This window comes from Talpa occidentalis, unplaced genomic scaffold (genome assembly GCF_014898055.3).
Source record: "Talpa occidentalis isolate TD23 unplaced genomic scaffold, MPIMG_talOcc4v2.1 talOcc4.8, whole genome shotgun sequence".
NCBI lineage: Eukaryota > Metazoa > Chordata > Mammalia > Eulipotyphla > Talpidae > Talpa > Talpa occidentalis.
Window position 1 is genome coordinate 19972449 of NW_023605194.1, and position 15347 is coordinate 19987795.

Genomic DNA, 15347 nt, shown 5'->3' on the forward strand with positions numbered 1-15347 from the left:
GCCAAAATGGAATGCCTAAAAGGAAAAGGCTATTCGTTTTGAAATTGGAAATGTATTTTGTGCTTCAGGCCAGCCATAGCAGCCACAGCCATTCGGGTATCCAGTATCTAAGGGCACTGTTGTGGCGTTAGCTGTGGCCTTGGCTTCTGTTGGGTTGACAGTCAAGTTCAGAAACTCACTTGTTTGAATACGCTTGTTGTTTACCCCTTTACAGAGACTGATTATGAGGCAGAAGATTGCGGGGGCGGGGTGAGGGGTGGGGGAGGTACTATTAGAGCAGGGATGGAACTGATGTTCTCATGGACAACTCTTCCCAGGCCTTAGCTACTCTGCAGCCCTCTAGGTGAAGGGTCTCTATAGAGGGTGGCAGCCAGATCCAGAATGGAACCCAGAACCATGTGGTTTCTGTGATGTTCAGAATTACCCTGCAACCCATCATTGGGCAACTTCAAAGACGATATTGTTATTACTAGCCTCATTTTAATTTCTTGTTTTCTGTTTTTGCTTTACTTACATAAGTAATATATAAATACATTCCAATTGTAAGGCGTTTGGCTTAAAAAATACATTTTTTATATGTGTAGAGTATAAAGTAAAAATTGCCTTCAGTTTCCAGTGGCCCCTCCCCCATCCACTTGTTTTTGTAGGAAGACAGGTATGTGTCACTGCAGATCTTTTAATTTGAAGCAAATGTCAGATATCATATAATTTCATGACTGTGTATTTATAGGTACATATAAATATATACATATATATATACACACAAGTATATGGTTTTGCTTTGTTTTAGGCTCATATTATACTTTTGTTTGGTAACTTGAATTCTTCCCCTACCTGTGTGGCTCAGAGGTCCTTTGCTATCAGAGCACTTAGCTCTAGCACATTCTTTTTTCTGTTGCTTTCTAGTTCAGAATAATATGAATACACCATCGTTTACTTAGTCATCCTGCTATTGATGGACGGATAGGCTATTTCCAATAGTTTGCTCTTATAAACAATGCCTCAGGAAACACCTCTGTACTTGCCTATTTGTGCATGTGGTCTGGCCATTCTAGGAAAGATAGATACCTGGAAGAGACTTGTCAGAGGGGTAAGTGCATTTAAAAGTTTTCAGGTGTTGGGCTTCCCCGGTGGCGCAGCAGTTGAGCGCTGGGTTGTGAAGCTGCCCGCAGCCTCTGCAGCACGGGTTTGATCCCCGGCCGCTGGGGATGTGCAAGTACATATTTACTCTCTCACTTTACAGTACTGGGCATTATCTGGGGTTTTGTTGTTGATTTTCACATTTGTCTCTGATGGGTAAAAAGTGGTATCTGAAGTAGGGAGTGAATACAGAATAGTGATCAAGAGCTGGACTCTGGAGCCCAACTAACTACGGTCAAATCATGAGTCCACCTACCTGCTGTGTGTGTGACCTTCGTGAGTTAATTTACCTCTCTATTCCTCAGTTTTCCCCTCTGTAAAAGGGGGGTGATTCTGTTAGCACATACTTAATAACAGTTTTTTTTTAATAGACTATGTTTTGTTTTTTTTTAAGATTCATTGATTTATTTATACAAGCACTGGGTACAGTCAGAAGCGCGGGAGGGTGAGAGAATTCACCAGAGCCAAAGCGGGGAGCAGAACAGGCAGACTGATGAAATACACTGCTGAGGGGAGCAGCGGGCGGCAGGAGAGGTCTGTGGGACCCTCACTTGGTGGCCGGGGATCCAACCAGCACTGCAGAGGCTGCAGGCAGCTTCGCAACCCAGCACTGAACTGCTGTGCCACCGGGGAGGTCCCGTAATAACAACTTTTAAAAATTTATTCACTGTGGAAAATTTCAAAATATACATACTTCCAGACTTTTGACCAATTTTGCTTTAATATTCCCTACATACTTTCCCCTCCCATATTATTTTGAAGCAATATTAGTCATATAAATATATAATTCAATATGGTTTTTAAATGGTAGTGATGCTTTAAAATATAATTATATATAATTATAATTATTATATAATTATAATATAATTATAATATCAATTTAATGATAATTATATAAAATATAATTATAATATCATCATTTTACCTGAAAAATATATATAGGAGTGCTTTAAGGGTTAAAAGAACTAACCTATATAAAGTGCTTAGAACAGTGTATACATACTAGTAAAAACTATACAAGTGTTTGCTGTATTTGCGTTATTCTAATTTATATTTCTTGACTAATAGGTTTCACATTACTTCATATTTTTTTTGGAAAAGTGTATTTTTTCCCATAAATTATTGAAATTTTTTGCTTACTTTTTCCCTCTGTGGTTTATAAGATCTTTTTATATGTTGTGAGCATTAATCTTCTGGTTATTATATATAGTTTGTACTTCCTTTAGTCTCTTGTTTACAATGCCTCCTGTTGCATAGATGTTTTTGTTAGAGATTAACTGTCATCCTTATCTTTATGACTTAAGAGTTTTGTCTTAAGAATTTCTTATCTGGGCCTCCCCGGTGGCGCAGCGGTTGAGCTCTGGGTAGCGAAGCTGCCTGCAGCCCCTGCAGTGCTGGTTCGATCCCCGGCTGCTCCCCCGCCACCAGAGGAGGGTCCCACATGGCGCGCAGACCTCTCCTGTCGCTGGCTGTTCCCCTTAGCAGTGTACTTCGGTCCTTCTGCCTGCTCTGCTCCCTGCTCTGGCTCTGGTGAATTCTCTCACCCTCCTGCGCTTCTGACTGTACCCAGTGCTTGTATGCATGTATGTATAAATCAATCAATCAATCAATAAATAAATAAATCTCTAAAAAAAAAAAAGTATGTCTTATCTATTCCAAGACTATACAACTATTCAACTGTGATTTCATACTTTTTTCTAATATGTCTACAGTCTTCATATAATTAAAAAAAAATTTCTCTCCCTAATCTATCTGGAATTATGTCTATGTCTGCTGTGAAGTAGGGCTCTAATATTTTACTTTTCCTTAAATCAATCTTAAGATTGATGTGTATCCTGTGGTCTCTACACCATTTATTGATTAGCTTATTGTCTTTATTTTATTTATTCTTTTTTTAAAGGTGAGGAGATACTTATTTATTTATTTATTTATTTATTTAATCACTGGGTACAGTCAGATGCGCAGGAGGGTGAGAGAATCCACCAGAGCCAGAGCGGGGAGCAGAGCAGGCAGAAGGAACAAAGTACACTGCTGAGGGGAGCAGCGGGCGGCAGGAGAGGTCTGCGCGCCATGTGGGACCCTCCTCTGGTGGCCGGGGAGCAGCCGGGGATTGAACTGGCGCTTCAGAGGCTGTGGGCAGCTTCGCAACCTAGCGTTCAACCGCTGCGCCACTGGGGAGGCCCAGCTTATTGTCTTTAAAGACCAGCTAGGCTCTATTAATTCCTGCAAATGTATGGGCATTGCTTTGGATTCTTTTTTTTTTTTTTTCCCCCTGGTGAAAAAAATTATAATACAATTAGCAGCTGGACTGAGTTCAGAGGACCCCAGTTTTGTTGTCAACATCCACAGTGTCCTTTCAGGAGCCACTCGAACATAGGCCTTCTTCTCTCCATCAGGTCTAGTCAGGGGGTGACCTTAGCCTCTCGAGGTCATAGAGCTTCTTCACAGCCCTTTTGATCTAGTACTTGTTGGCCTTGGTGTCCACCATGAACACAAGTGTACTGTCGTCCTCTGTCTTCTTCACGGCAGACTCAATGGTCAAGGGATCTTGATGGTGGCACGGGGTCAAACTCATTTCTCTTTGGAGCACTCTTTGGGGTGCCTTCAGCATCACAGTGCCTTGGGCTGCAGGAAGATGGGTAACAGGTGACATGATGTGTGGATCTTCTTTTTCTTGTGGCTGTGGACTTTGAGCACTGCTTTGTTGGCCTTCAGAGCTTTGGATTGGCTTTGGGAGGGGCAGGGGCAGGGGCTTCCTGCACTTTCAGTGCCATCTTCATGAAAAGACACTGGGATTTTTTTTCAGATCCATTGATTTATTTGCCTATTCCTGCATGGACATCATATATGGCGTTATAGCATATTTGATGTCTCATAGAGCAACTTCTTAATGTTCTTTTAAAAATATCTCTTGATTATTCTTATGTATTTCCTCTTCCAAATGAATTTTAGAATCGATTAAGTGAAATTTCTTATTTGGATAGGGCTAGATTGAACTTGAGGATTAATTAGAAAAGAACTGACAGTTTTAACCTCTGGAGACTTCCCATCCAGGAACAGGAAATATTTCTCTACTTATTCAGCCACCAGCAGTTATTCCCTTTAGTAGCTTTATAGTTTTTTTATATGAGCATAACTTGGTATTTGTTGTTGTTAGGTTTATTCTTGGTTATTTTATAGTTTCTTAATTCTTTTTTTTTAATTATTTTATTTATTTATACAAGCCTGCATACAGTCAGAAGTGCGGGAGGGTGAGTGTATTCACCAGAGCCAGAGCAGAGAGCAGAACAGGCAACTGACGAAATGCACTGCTGAGGGGAGCAGCGGGTGCGGCAGGAGAGGTCTGCGTGCCATGTGGGACCCTCTCCGGCCAGATGGGGATCGAACCGATGCTGTCGAGGCTGCGGGCAGCTTCACAGCCCAGCGCTCAACCATTGCGCCACCGGGGAGGCCCTCTTAATTCTTTTTTAATGAGTGGATTTCTGACTACATCTTAGTTGGTGATTGCTGGTGTATAACAATAGCTAACCTCTCTGGGTGTGTGCTCCCTGCATACACTGCCGCAGGCATCTGAAAGCCTGTGCCTTGGCACTGTTCCTTCTGTTTCACAGGTAAAGAGGCTGGATCTTAGAGAGGTTAAATACTCATCCAGGATCACACTGGCAGAGCTGGTAGCCCTAACCTTGCATTCCTTTCCACTGTTGTACATAGCATGGCAACCACCTAAATCAACCCTGCTGTTTATTTTATTAGTGTATTTTTTTCTTTTTTTTAATTTTATTTTTATATTCCCCATACAATTGCAACCCCCTTATTTTGACCCCTAGCCCTCCTTTCCCCGCCCCCACCCCCCATAGAGTGTCTTTGGTTCATAGTTGTTTGTCGATTTTGATATTTTCTTTCTTATAGTTATTCTTTTTCCTGGTCCCTTATTTAAGTTTTCTAGATTCCTGCTATGAGTGAGACCATCCGGTATTTTTCTTTTTCCTTCTGGCTTATTTCGCTGAGCATGATCCCTTCCAGCGCCATCCATGTTGCTGCAAATTGCATGTGTTTATCTTTTTTGAATGCTGAGTAATATTCCATTGAGTCTTTGGATTTTCTAGCCTCTTCTTTTTCCATGCCCTTTGTTGGGTACATGGTTTCGTCAGTGTCATTTCTCAAAACTCTGACCCAGTCTTTTTTTTTTTTTTAAGATTGATTTATTTATACAAGAAGCGGGAGGGTGAGAGGATTCACCAGAGATAGAGCAGGGAGCAGAACAGGCAGACTGACTGAAATACACTGCTGAGGGGAGCAGCGGGAGAGACAGGAGAGGTCTGCTGCACCATGTGGGTTTCTTTCTGGCCGGCCGGGAATTGAACCTGCACTGCAGAGCTTCATAGTGCTGTGCTCAACCCGCTGCGCCACTGGGGAGGACCCAGTCATTTTTTTCTCCTTAGCACTGAAACATACTACAATTTCCTCTTCTCAGGAATGAACAGAACAGTTCTTATATGGAGTCCATGTAGATAGAAAATAGTGTTGAAACTGCAGCCCCCCAAAATATCTTGTTAAATTCAATAGATTAAATGAACATGTTATTCCATTGTACTGTGAATTTTGTTTTTGATGTGCTTAATTTTTTCTCTATCCTGTTCTTCCATTGCTTATTTTTAAGTTTCTATGCTTCTGCTTCTTGAGTGGAGTGGGTGCATTTGGGAAGAGGCTAACCTCTCCTTGGTCGGGTTGACCTTACCATTGCTTCAGATGAAAAACAACCCACTCTGTCTTTCTATCTAGTCATTTCACAGCGGTAGGACTGCTGTCCTCCTTGGGGCAGGCAGACCTGCTTTGCTGGCCCTTGTTAGCTGGCAGTAGGAGTCCATCCTCTAGCCATTCTGTCCACAGCCTGGTCTTCCTTCTATGTGAATGCTCATACCATCCTGTCACGAAATACTTGGGCTGAGAGAGGCCTGGGGGGTGTTGTGTGTGTGTGTGTGTTTCTCTGGGAATGGTGTTCCAGGCCTCTGCCAGTCATGGGAGCCCAGGAGTTGGTCTTATTTCCTGCTGGCCAGTGCCTAATTAGGAGAAAGAGATCAGTGGAGCTCCTCCCTTTTGACCTGGGGTTTGCTGTCCTGCCCTTGGGCTACTGGTCATTCCTAAAGCCTCCAACCAAGGAACGCTAGGCCACCATGCTGACACCTGCTCCTGTTGCACAGAGCAGCAGGTCCACCTGCTCTTGGACATAGGTCAGTGAACAGGAATGTTTGGTTATGCTGTGTTTTCTCTTACAAGATGTAAATATTATGTTTTCCCTTTAAAAAAAAAAAAGCACATTCTCATTAAAGTAGATTTGAAAAATAAAGAAATTTTAAAAGAATCTCTAGTTACTGCTACCCAAATACAGTTTGCTTTTAGCTTTTGATTATGTTTCCTTCTACTCTCTTTTTCTATGCATAGGCTATTTTTTAAATAGTTGTAAAAATTACTCTTGTCTTATATTAGCATATCATAAACATCTTGCCTGTATACTTTGAGAACATCACTTTAAATGACTGTGTAATATTCCATCAAATGGATGACCATTTGTTGAATAAGCTTTCGGTCTTGACCCCTTGAAGGCAAGGGTTGTCTTCCTTTCCCTGTTAACCCATTTTGGTTCAATCATCCATGAAGTTGGCTAACCTTTTAAATTATATTTTCTTTCTGTACCATGTCTTTGAGGTAATGGTGTGCCAATTGCTATGTGAAATGAAACTTTATTTTTCTTAAACTTACATTCAAGTTTTAATTATGAACAAAATTGGACTTTTCCCTCACTGGCCTTACAGCATTAGTTTTGGGTGCCTCTGGCCCCCAGCCTTGAGAACAGCAGGCACCACATGGATGGCAGGTCCCACACTTGTTGTCCTGTCCCATCACTGATGTGAATGACTCGCAGCCTTCTGGCCTGTGGACGGCATTCAGGGGGATGTTCCCCCAGCTGTGGGATGGGCTCTTTGCTGGGGAGACATTGAGATATCTTTGTCTATTTTTTTTCCTTCCCAAACACATCTATTTCCCTTCCCCTTGGGTGGCCTGAGGTATCCTGTTTGCTGGAACTTGGGAACTGGCTGCCTCACACTTTCACCTGCCCCAGTCTTGGCTCTCTTCTTCCTGACTTACGGTGACCACCTGTTTCTACTCCATTGGTCCCTTCCTTGCAGTGCTGTGGCTGCGCTGCTGCTCCTGGCTTCCCTTGCTGAGAGAGTGTGCGTGACCTTCGCACTGCATTCATGCTTCGGGATTTAGCTGCTGCTGTGATGTCAGTGGCACAGGTTAGCAGATGGCAGTGGCAGCAATGAGACCTGACATGTTCTAATGACTCCCTCCTTCCCATCCTTGCTGGCTGAGCCAGTGGAGGGGCTGCAGTTTCCTTGAGGCATTTTAGGAGGGAGCTGAGGGAAATCGGGGGCCCCCCAGGTGCCAGTGAGGCCTGTGACCTTTGCTGCTATAATATCAGTGTTTCACAAGCAGGGCGGTTCGGGAGCCCACTTGCAGTCCATCAAAAATTGATTTAATTGCAATTTTTCCTCCAATTAGGAGCACTGGAGCCTGACTAATTGGAGTAATAGAGAGTAATAAGGCTCAGATAAAAAGCCTTCCTTGGCGGCCTTTGTATCTCGTGTCAGTGCCTGTCAGAGGTCAGAGAGCTTGCATATTCTATTAGGCAGCCCGGCCTTCATTTGTACAAATTAGTTTACCCAACAGTAATTAAAATGCCAATGCGGGTTGAAGAGAACTGAATACACTTGATGGGCATGTTGGTGAATGATGTGACAGCTCTGGTGGCCTCCCTTGCCAAAGTGTGTCAGCCCTGGCTCAGAGGCGGCTGGGGCCTGGGCCAGCTGGGTGGCTCCAGGCCAGCCACGGGGCACAGCTGCTGAGCACACCACTTCTGCTGCCCCTCCTCAGAGTCACTCAGTGCTTCTTCTTCCAAGTAGAGTCATTTGTTCACTTGTCCATTCATTCATTCAGCAGGCATTTGAATTTTCAATATGTGTCAGGCATTATTCTAGGTGTCAGGGAGAGAGCTTACAGGGCAAGGCTCTGGAATGAAGATGGACCAGGATCAAATTCTATTCTTACTAGTTGCTTCCTCTGTAAGCTAGAGCAAGTCATACTACCTCTCTGTGGCTCAGTTTCCTCATCTGTGAAATAGAAAAAGTGGTCACCTACTGCATAGGTTATGAGGATTAAATGGGATACTGCTTTTAAAACACTTGCTCAGAACTTGGTACATAGTAAGTGCTCAATAAATTACTAGTGTAATTAAGAGGGCCTAAACTAAAGGCAGCAAGAGTCAACCTTTTTACCCTGCTCACACCCAAGTATTGATAATTTCCCTTCTTACCTTCCTCTTCTGGTTTCTGTACTTTGTTATTTTCTATTCCTCAACATGAATACCTAATAACCCTAAGTACCCTAAGTCTCTCTCTGTTGTGAGTGCTCTTGCTTCTACTTCTTGGGCCAGATGCTCCTCTCTGGATGCCAGGCTTGCCTGCAGAGGGGCTGCAGATCTGAGTAAGGTCTGCGGTAAGATGGAAAAAATAAGACAGCTGGTTTTTTGAAAGGGCTTTCTACAGGCCCCTCAAAAGTAGAGTTTACGGAGTCAGAATGAGAGAGTGCTTGCACTTGTGCAAAAGTGTGTATGTGTTTTGACATTAATTTTTAGGTACTGTTAGAATTTCCCATTTAGTGTCTGGTTGTGGTGCTTATAAGGACTTTACTGCCCTAGTGATGTATGACTATGTCACTGTCACGTGTCATTTAGGTCTGAGTCTGGTGCTTTAGGAATTATTAAGAAACAGAGTAAATACCCCTCTGTCCTTCACAGCCTATATTGACTAGCTTTCCTAGCCTCGTTGGCTTCAAACTCTGGAAGGCCCTTTCAGTCAATTCTACAGATTTGTCCTGAGCACCTCTTTCAGGTCAAGCACTGCTTTGACCGCAGGTTCACAGGAGACACATAGGGTCTCAAAGGAAAGATAACCCGAGAGCTGTCGTATGTCCCATGAAGGCAAGCTCAAGGTGTGTTAGGAACTTAGGAAGGATGGTCAAGCCACCTGGGGAGCCACCAGCTCCTGCCTCTGCCTATCCAGACAGGTTTGCCACCCCTGTCCCTGGGATGCCCCTGCGAGATGAGGCTTCATGCAGTGCACAGATCCCACCTCACACTCCTTTCTTCAGGGCGTGTTACTGAGTCTTTGGGAAAGCTGCGTGCTGAGCAGCAGGTCCTGTATGCAGCGGCAGCATTTTGGATACATTCGTGGAAGTGAAGTGGTCACTTTATTTTACCTTTCTGTACAATGGGAATAAGAGTTTGTATCTCATGGACTCATTGTGGGGGATGAACATCTTTGGGTGTCCCAGAGGAGTGAATTCCTTGTTTTCCTCTGCTGCATGTGTTTCTCTTCACTCTGGCAGGACTGCCGTGGGCATACTTCTTACTCTTCTGGCCGTGAATGTGGTTCATCTATGGTCTTGCCTCATATTTCCTAAAATCCATGGGAGTTAGGGGGTGGGGCGCACGTATGGCCGTAAGTAGCAGGGAGCAGTGTGAGGTATGCCGGGACTGCGTCTGTAACCAGCCTTATGTGACCCCAGGAGTCCTGGGCGGTCCCCATGGTTTAGGTGTGAGTCTTGGTGAATGTCGGCAGGGCCTGGTTCCAGATCTCTTTGGCTGCTTGTTGCCTTCATGTTTTTTACTGAGTGTAAACTTTGATCAAATTCCTAGGCCCTTATAGATGCCAAGGGAATTCTCCTCCTCTCTTCCTCTTCTTCCCTCTTTCTGCAGTAAGGCGAGGGGAGAGGGCAGCTTTTGGAAAGAAATGTTTATGGGTGTCACATGCAGGCATGAAAAGAAAGGCCTTTGTAGGATATGATGGTAAGAGGCACTCCTCCTGGTGGCAGATGGACAGGGCCAGGGACTGGTAGGCAGGCTAGAGAAGGACAGGAGCCTCATGGGACGTTGGAGCTGTGGAGTGGCAAGGATTCAGGGTCCAGGTGCCTCCCATCTCTCTCACTCTCGTTCTCTCTCCCCCTCCCAACCTGACCTTACCTTACCTTGATGCTAATTTAGGCCTGTGGCCAGTCAGAGGCTGCCACAGGCCTCCTTTAGAGATGTCTGTGCCGGCGCCCCTCACCTGGCCCCCGCTGCTCTAAAGCTGAGAGAGCCCAATTGCCCGCTCGAATGATTTCCAAGTGGCTATTATGTTTCCAACCCAAGGTAATTGGCTTTACCAGTTATTAATGGATTACCCTCAAGAGAAAAATGTCAGGGGAGGGAGATGAAGGCAACACCTCCTGGCTTTGTAGTTTGGCGCTCCAGTGTCCAGTGACAGCTTCCCAGGCTAGCAGTCACTTGGGGCATGACACGGTGGCTGTTTTGGCACATCATTCTAGTTCGGTGGCTGCTGGTACTTCTGAGGCAAGAGGAAGCTGGAACAGTGGAGCAGGTCTCTAGAGGAAGTCTTGGCTTGAAGCAGGGAAGCCCTAGGGTGGCTCATTGGCCTTGTACCTTTCCTACAATTCTGATTACAAATCAGTGCCTTAGCCAGTGCCTGCCCTAACATCCCCCTTCAGCTGCTGGCGGGCCGGCTCCCCCCAGCTGGAGCCACTAGCTTCTTCAGAGCCTTTCTGTGGAGATCCATCTCCCACCGACACGCTTGGGATCAGAGAGGCACAGGCGCTGGGCAAGGCCTGGGCGGATGAGCTGCGGCCCCCACATTGCTAACGTGTCATTAGTGTGTCCAGCCCCCTTCTCCCCCTGCTGACATGTAAGGGCATGCCTCCGGGCTCCGGAGCGACACAGCGACACAGCCGCTTTCAGTTGTCTTGCTTACCAGTTAGGTTTTCAAGGCCAGGATCCCTACAGACTCCCCGCCACACCCCTGCCAAATCCTCTAACAAAGGGCTGGTCTCGCACATAGGCTCAAGTTCTAGTGCTCGCACTGGGCGCCCTTGCTCTCTGCACCGATCCGTCACTCTAGGTTATGCCGCCACTTAAAATGAAACTGCAGATTGTATATGTTGAACTCTTTAGGGGTTTATGAGACACTGAGAAATATGGTCAGAGTATTCCCCTTACCCGCCTCTTAGAAACGTCTGCCATTGTCCCCTAAACTCTGCCTCACTGGCATCCTACCCGAGCAAGCCCTGCCTGCCTGGCTCCTCACATTCCCTGCTCCCCATCCTCATGTAAGCACATCGCCTGTCTCTCCTTTTCCTGCTGTCACTTTTCGTAGTCTTTCTTTCCTCAGTTTGGCACCTTTACCCCTGCTCTGTGCTTACACTATAAGATCAGATTCCCTAGTTCCTGAAACTGTCAGTGTTGCCCCCCAGCCCCTCTAACATCCTGGAAGGATGTTACCTTCCAGCACTCTCCAGCCTGTTCCCAGGAGACCTCCTCGGTACTGTGGCTTTGTGAACTCGGCATTCACGCCACAGAAGCCTACCAGCTTGCCCTCTCTTGGCCTCTGTCCTGGAGGTGTTGCAAGTCCAGCCGTGGTTGTACCCCTGGGTTCTCCAGGAGGGACAGTCCTCATATGCTCCCAGTGGTTCTCCTGTAGCTAAGCTCCTCTGATTGCTTTCTCTGGGCTGCTGCTCATCCTGGCTTAGCCCCACAATCCCTTGGAGAATGAGCACAGTACAGCCAATTGTGTAGCCATTTCCACAGGTTCTGACAAGCTAGATCTGACTCTGCTCTCCTTTTGTTTGGCAGCTCCTTTGTGACAGGGACAGCTTGTTGTGGGCACTTCTCACCCCTAAGAATCTGGGACCTCAACAGGTAAGAGATTCCTGAGTCCACCATGGTTTCCAGTGGGGGTGGGGCTGAAGCAGCCTGGAGGCAAAGGAAAGTGTGGGCTGCATCAGCTGGCTAGGAGTGGTTCACACAAAGGCTGAGAAGGACTCCTGACCTGCACCCATGGCAGCCTCTGTTGGGGTGCCTGCTCCCGTGGAATCATTCAGGGTTAACTGGGAAAACTGTGGAAGTAATTATAAATTATGATAGGTAAATAATTTCATGTAGAATGTGTAACAGCAGTTTGGATTTATGATACTCTTTCTCTGAGAAGTGCTGACTATGTGGCTACTTAAAATTCCACCTGTCTGCAGGGATGATTTTTCTGCAATAAATTTTGCAATTTTATTGCCCAGGATATAATTGCTGGGTACTTGGTAAGTGGTATCTCATCATGGTTTTCATTTGGACTGCCCTGATAGCTCATACAGTGGACAAATTTTTATGCGCTCATTTGCCCTCTCATATTCTCTTTGATGAAATGTCTGCTCGTGTCACCCATTTTCTCATTGGATTGTTGGCTTTTTCACTGCTGAGTTTTGAGAGTTCTTTACATATCACAGATATTACCATCCTGTCAGGAGTGTGGTTTGCAAATATCTTTTCTCAGTCTGTAGCTGGTCTCTTTCTCCTTTTAACAGGATCTTCTACAGAGCAAAATTTTTAGATTTGGATGAAGTCAAAATGATCTCAACTTTTTCTCTTATTGTGCTTTTGGCATCAAGGCTAAGAATGCTTCACCAGTACTAAGTGCCCACGTTCTGGTTTCTGTGACAACAGTTCACAGTGGCAAGGACATGACATTCTTGCCTGTCTCCTGCCTCAGTTGCTCTAGCTTGTCTTCTACTTTCTGTCCATCTCCTCAGGAAAGTATTAGCCATATCGTTTTTTTCTGAAAAAGTCCATTGTATCGTCAGTCTTTCAGAAGTATTTTTTATTACCGATTAAATGTTTTAACTAAATATGATTTTCTCTACAACATTCTCTTGAATGGTCATCCAACCATCCAACCAGGGGTAGGAGCTACTTGACATCTTCGGCTGGCTTTGAGAGTTGGAAAGCCTGCCCTTCCTTGAGGATTGACCTGCTTCCCGGAGTTGTGGTCTTGGGCAAGAGCCAGGTTGAACCTCTCCTCTGAAGGACGGGCCCTGCCCCTCCAGGGTCTTCTCTTTTCCAGGCCAGAAGTCTAAGGACCTTCATTTGTTCACAGACAAGGTAGATCAGTTAGGATCTTTGGGCTATAAGTAACGAAGACCTAACTCAAAAGTGGCTTATTACTTTTGAGTAATTACTTTATTATTACTTTCCTAAATGGCAAGGAATTCCAGAAGTTGGATGGGCTCAGTAGTTCAGTGAGACCATGAGGGCCCATCTTCTCCTCTGCTTTCTGCCTTGCCACCTTCGTTACAGTGGCTTTTGCCCTTTCCCGCAGACTTGGTTTCCAAAGTTCCACCATCTCATAAGGCAACGCCCAAAGGGAAGAGAACCAGAAGAGGTTATATGTTCTTTCCTCAGAGCCCCCAAGCATACTTTTCCTAATATTTAGTGAATAAAAACTGTGTTCCAGGGCTTACCTTGAACCAGGGCCTCACAAGGGAAATGGAATGCCCAGTCAGGATTCACCTCGAGGCCTGGGAGAGAGCCAGCTTCTGCCAGTGCAGCATTGGCAGTGGGGGAAAGGAGAGGTGGGCACAAAATCAAGAACCCTTTGGTTAGCACCAGAGGTGGGAAGGAATAGCTGAATGGGTGACCTACAGTATTGGTCTCACACTAGTTTCAGGACCATACTGACTTGACCATTTTTTCTAATATATATGGTTTGATGCTTCCTGAAAAGGGGTGTTCACAACTGAGTATTGAACAGACCAGGTGTGAACTGATGAATGGCAGGTACTATCACCTCCCTTATTCTAGAGATTCTACTTTTGTTAATGTAGTCCTTTGTCATTGTTGCTTGCATAACTAAAACTTCCAAGGGCTCCTTTGTTCTTTTGCCCCTGGGATGTTGGCATCCCTGCTGTCTGTGGAAGCTGTTCTCACCTGCTAGATTCTTGGCCACTGGCAACTTTTTCCTTCTGAATGGGGCTGAGGCAGAAGGAGCCCCTCCTGGGGGTTCAGATTGGAGGTTGTGAGGAACTACAGAGGATACACAGGTGGTGTGGTCAAACCTGGATTGTTGAACTGACTGCTGCTTTAGTAAGCTCTGCGATCTGGGGACTGTTCCACCTTGGAGACATTAAACCACTCTGAGCTATCTCCTTACCCACCCACATCAGTACCTTGAGGTTTGCTGGGGCTCAGCTTGTCAGTCCTCCAACTAGCTGTGGCCTTGTGACTAGTAGAAAGGAAGGTGAATCTGCTGACCTCATGGCACAGAAAAGGCTCTTGGCACGAAGGCTGCAGGTCACAAAGGTGGGTATTGTTGCTGGAAATAAGTTGCATTTAGTCACGTAGCTGGACCTGATGCTTGGTATCATCACTGCCCTGGACCCAAGATGGTAGACAAACCAGGGGGAGAGGATACACCCTTGAGGCTTAGTTTTGAGTAATCTTTGAGTGGCCTCTTCAGCCTATAGGTTGCCTTGGTGAGGGTTCTTCTGGGGTCAGATTGATGGTCACGGTGGAGTTCTAAGATACTCCAATTTCTTGAATACCATGCTCATATAAAGTCCCTATCTCACTAACCCCATCACTTGGTCTCTACCCAGAAGGAACCCAAATGAGAATGGGCACAAGACAGCTATGGCCTCGGTTCTCACTGGAGCCAGACAAGTAACAGCCGCTGTACCCACTGGCCAATCTATGGTAGGGCTGCCCAGGGTAGCACTTGGCATTGCCTTGTCCTAGCCCCCAGGCTTCCCTCATCACTGAGAGGAGCCCAACGTCTTTAAACATGTCTCCTGTCCTCAGAAAAGTGTGGAGCCTGTGCCACGCAGGGATGGAGGGAAAGATTCCCTAGTGGAGGCATCTGCTTTGGGTGGGAGGAAACGGACAGACAGGACGACTGTCTGTAGTTCTCTTTCTCAGAGAAGCCCAAGCAGATAATAAAGCCATGTAGAAAATAGGATTAAGGTAATGAACAGGCAGGACAGAGTTTGATCTTTCAATAATGCCAAAGCCTGACTGACAGGCCAATCTGGAAGGTGGAGCAATATCGCCGGCAGGACTCGGTGGCGGGGCTGTGTGCGATACTGGACGGATTCTTTGCTTTTAACCTGTCACTGCTGAAACTTGAGGCGTACAGGATTTTCTCTTTTATGTGTGTGCTACGACTTGGTGGGGGGACTCCTGGAGGGCAGTTTTGCTCTGAGCATTGCCCCTCCAGGGGCTGCCTTCAGGCTGGTGGTGGGGGCTGGGATACACCTCACAGGTATAGGCGCCC

The 15347-nt window shown here is 45.8% G+C and overlaps 1 protein-coding gene across 5 annotated transcripts in view; it reads left to right on the forward strand.

Moving 5' to 3' along the window:
- Window positions 1–15347, forward strand: part of FBXW4 (F-box and WD repeat domain containing 4) — a 116250-nt gene that overhangs the window by 93290 nt on the left and 7613 nt on the right. For all 5 annotated transcript variants that reach the window (XM_054690345.1, XM_037495985.2, XM_037495984.2 and 2 more), the window contains exon 6: window positions 11885–11950. In XM_054690345.1, coding sequence (XP_054546320.1) covers window positions 11885–11950 — 66 coding nt within the window. The remainder of the gene's footprint in view (window positions 1–11884; window positions 11951–15347) is intronic.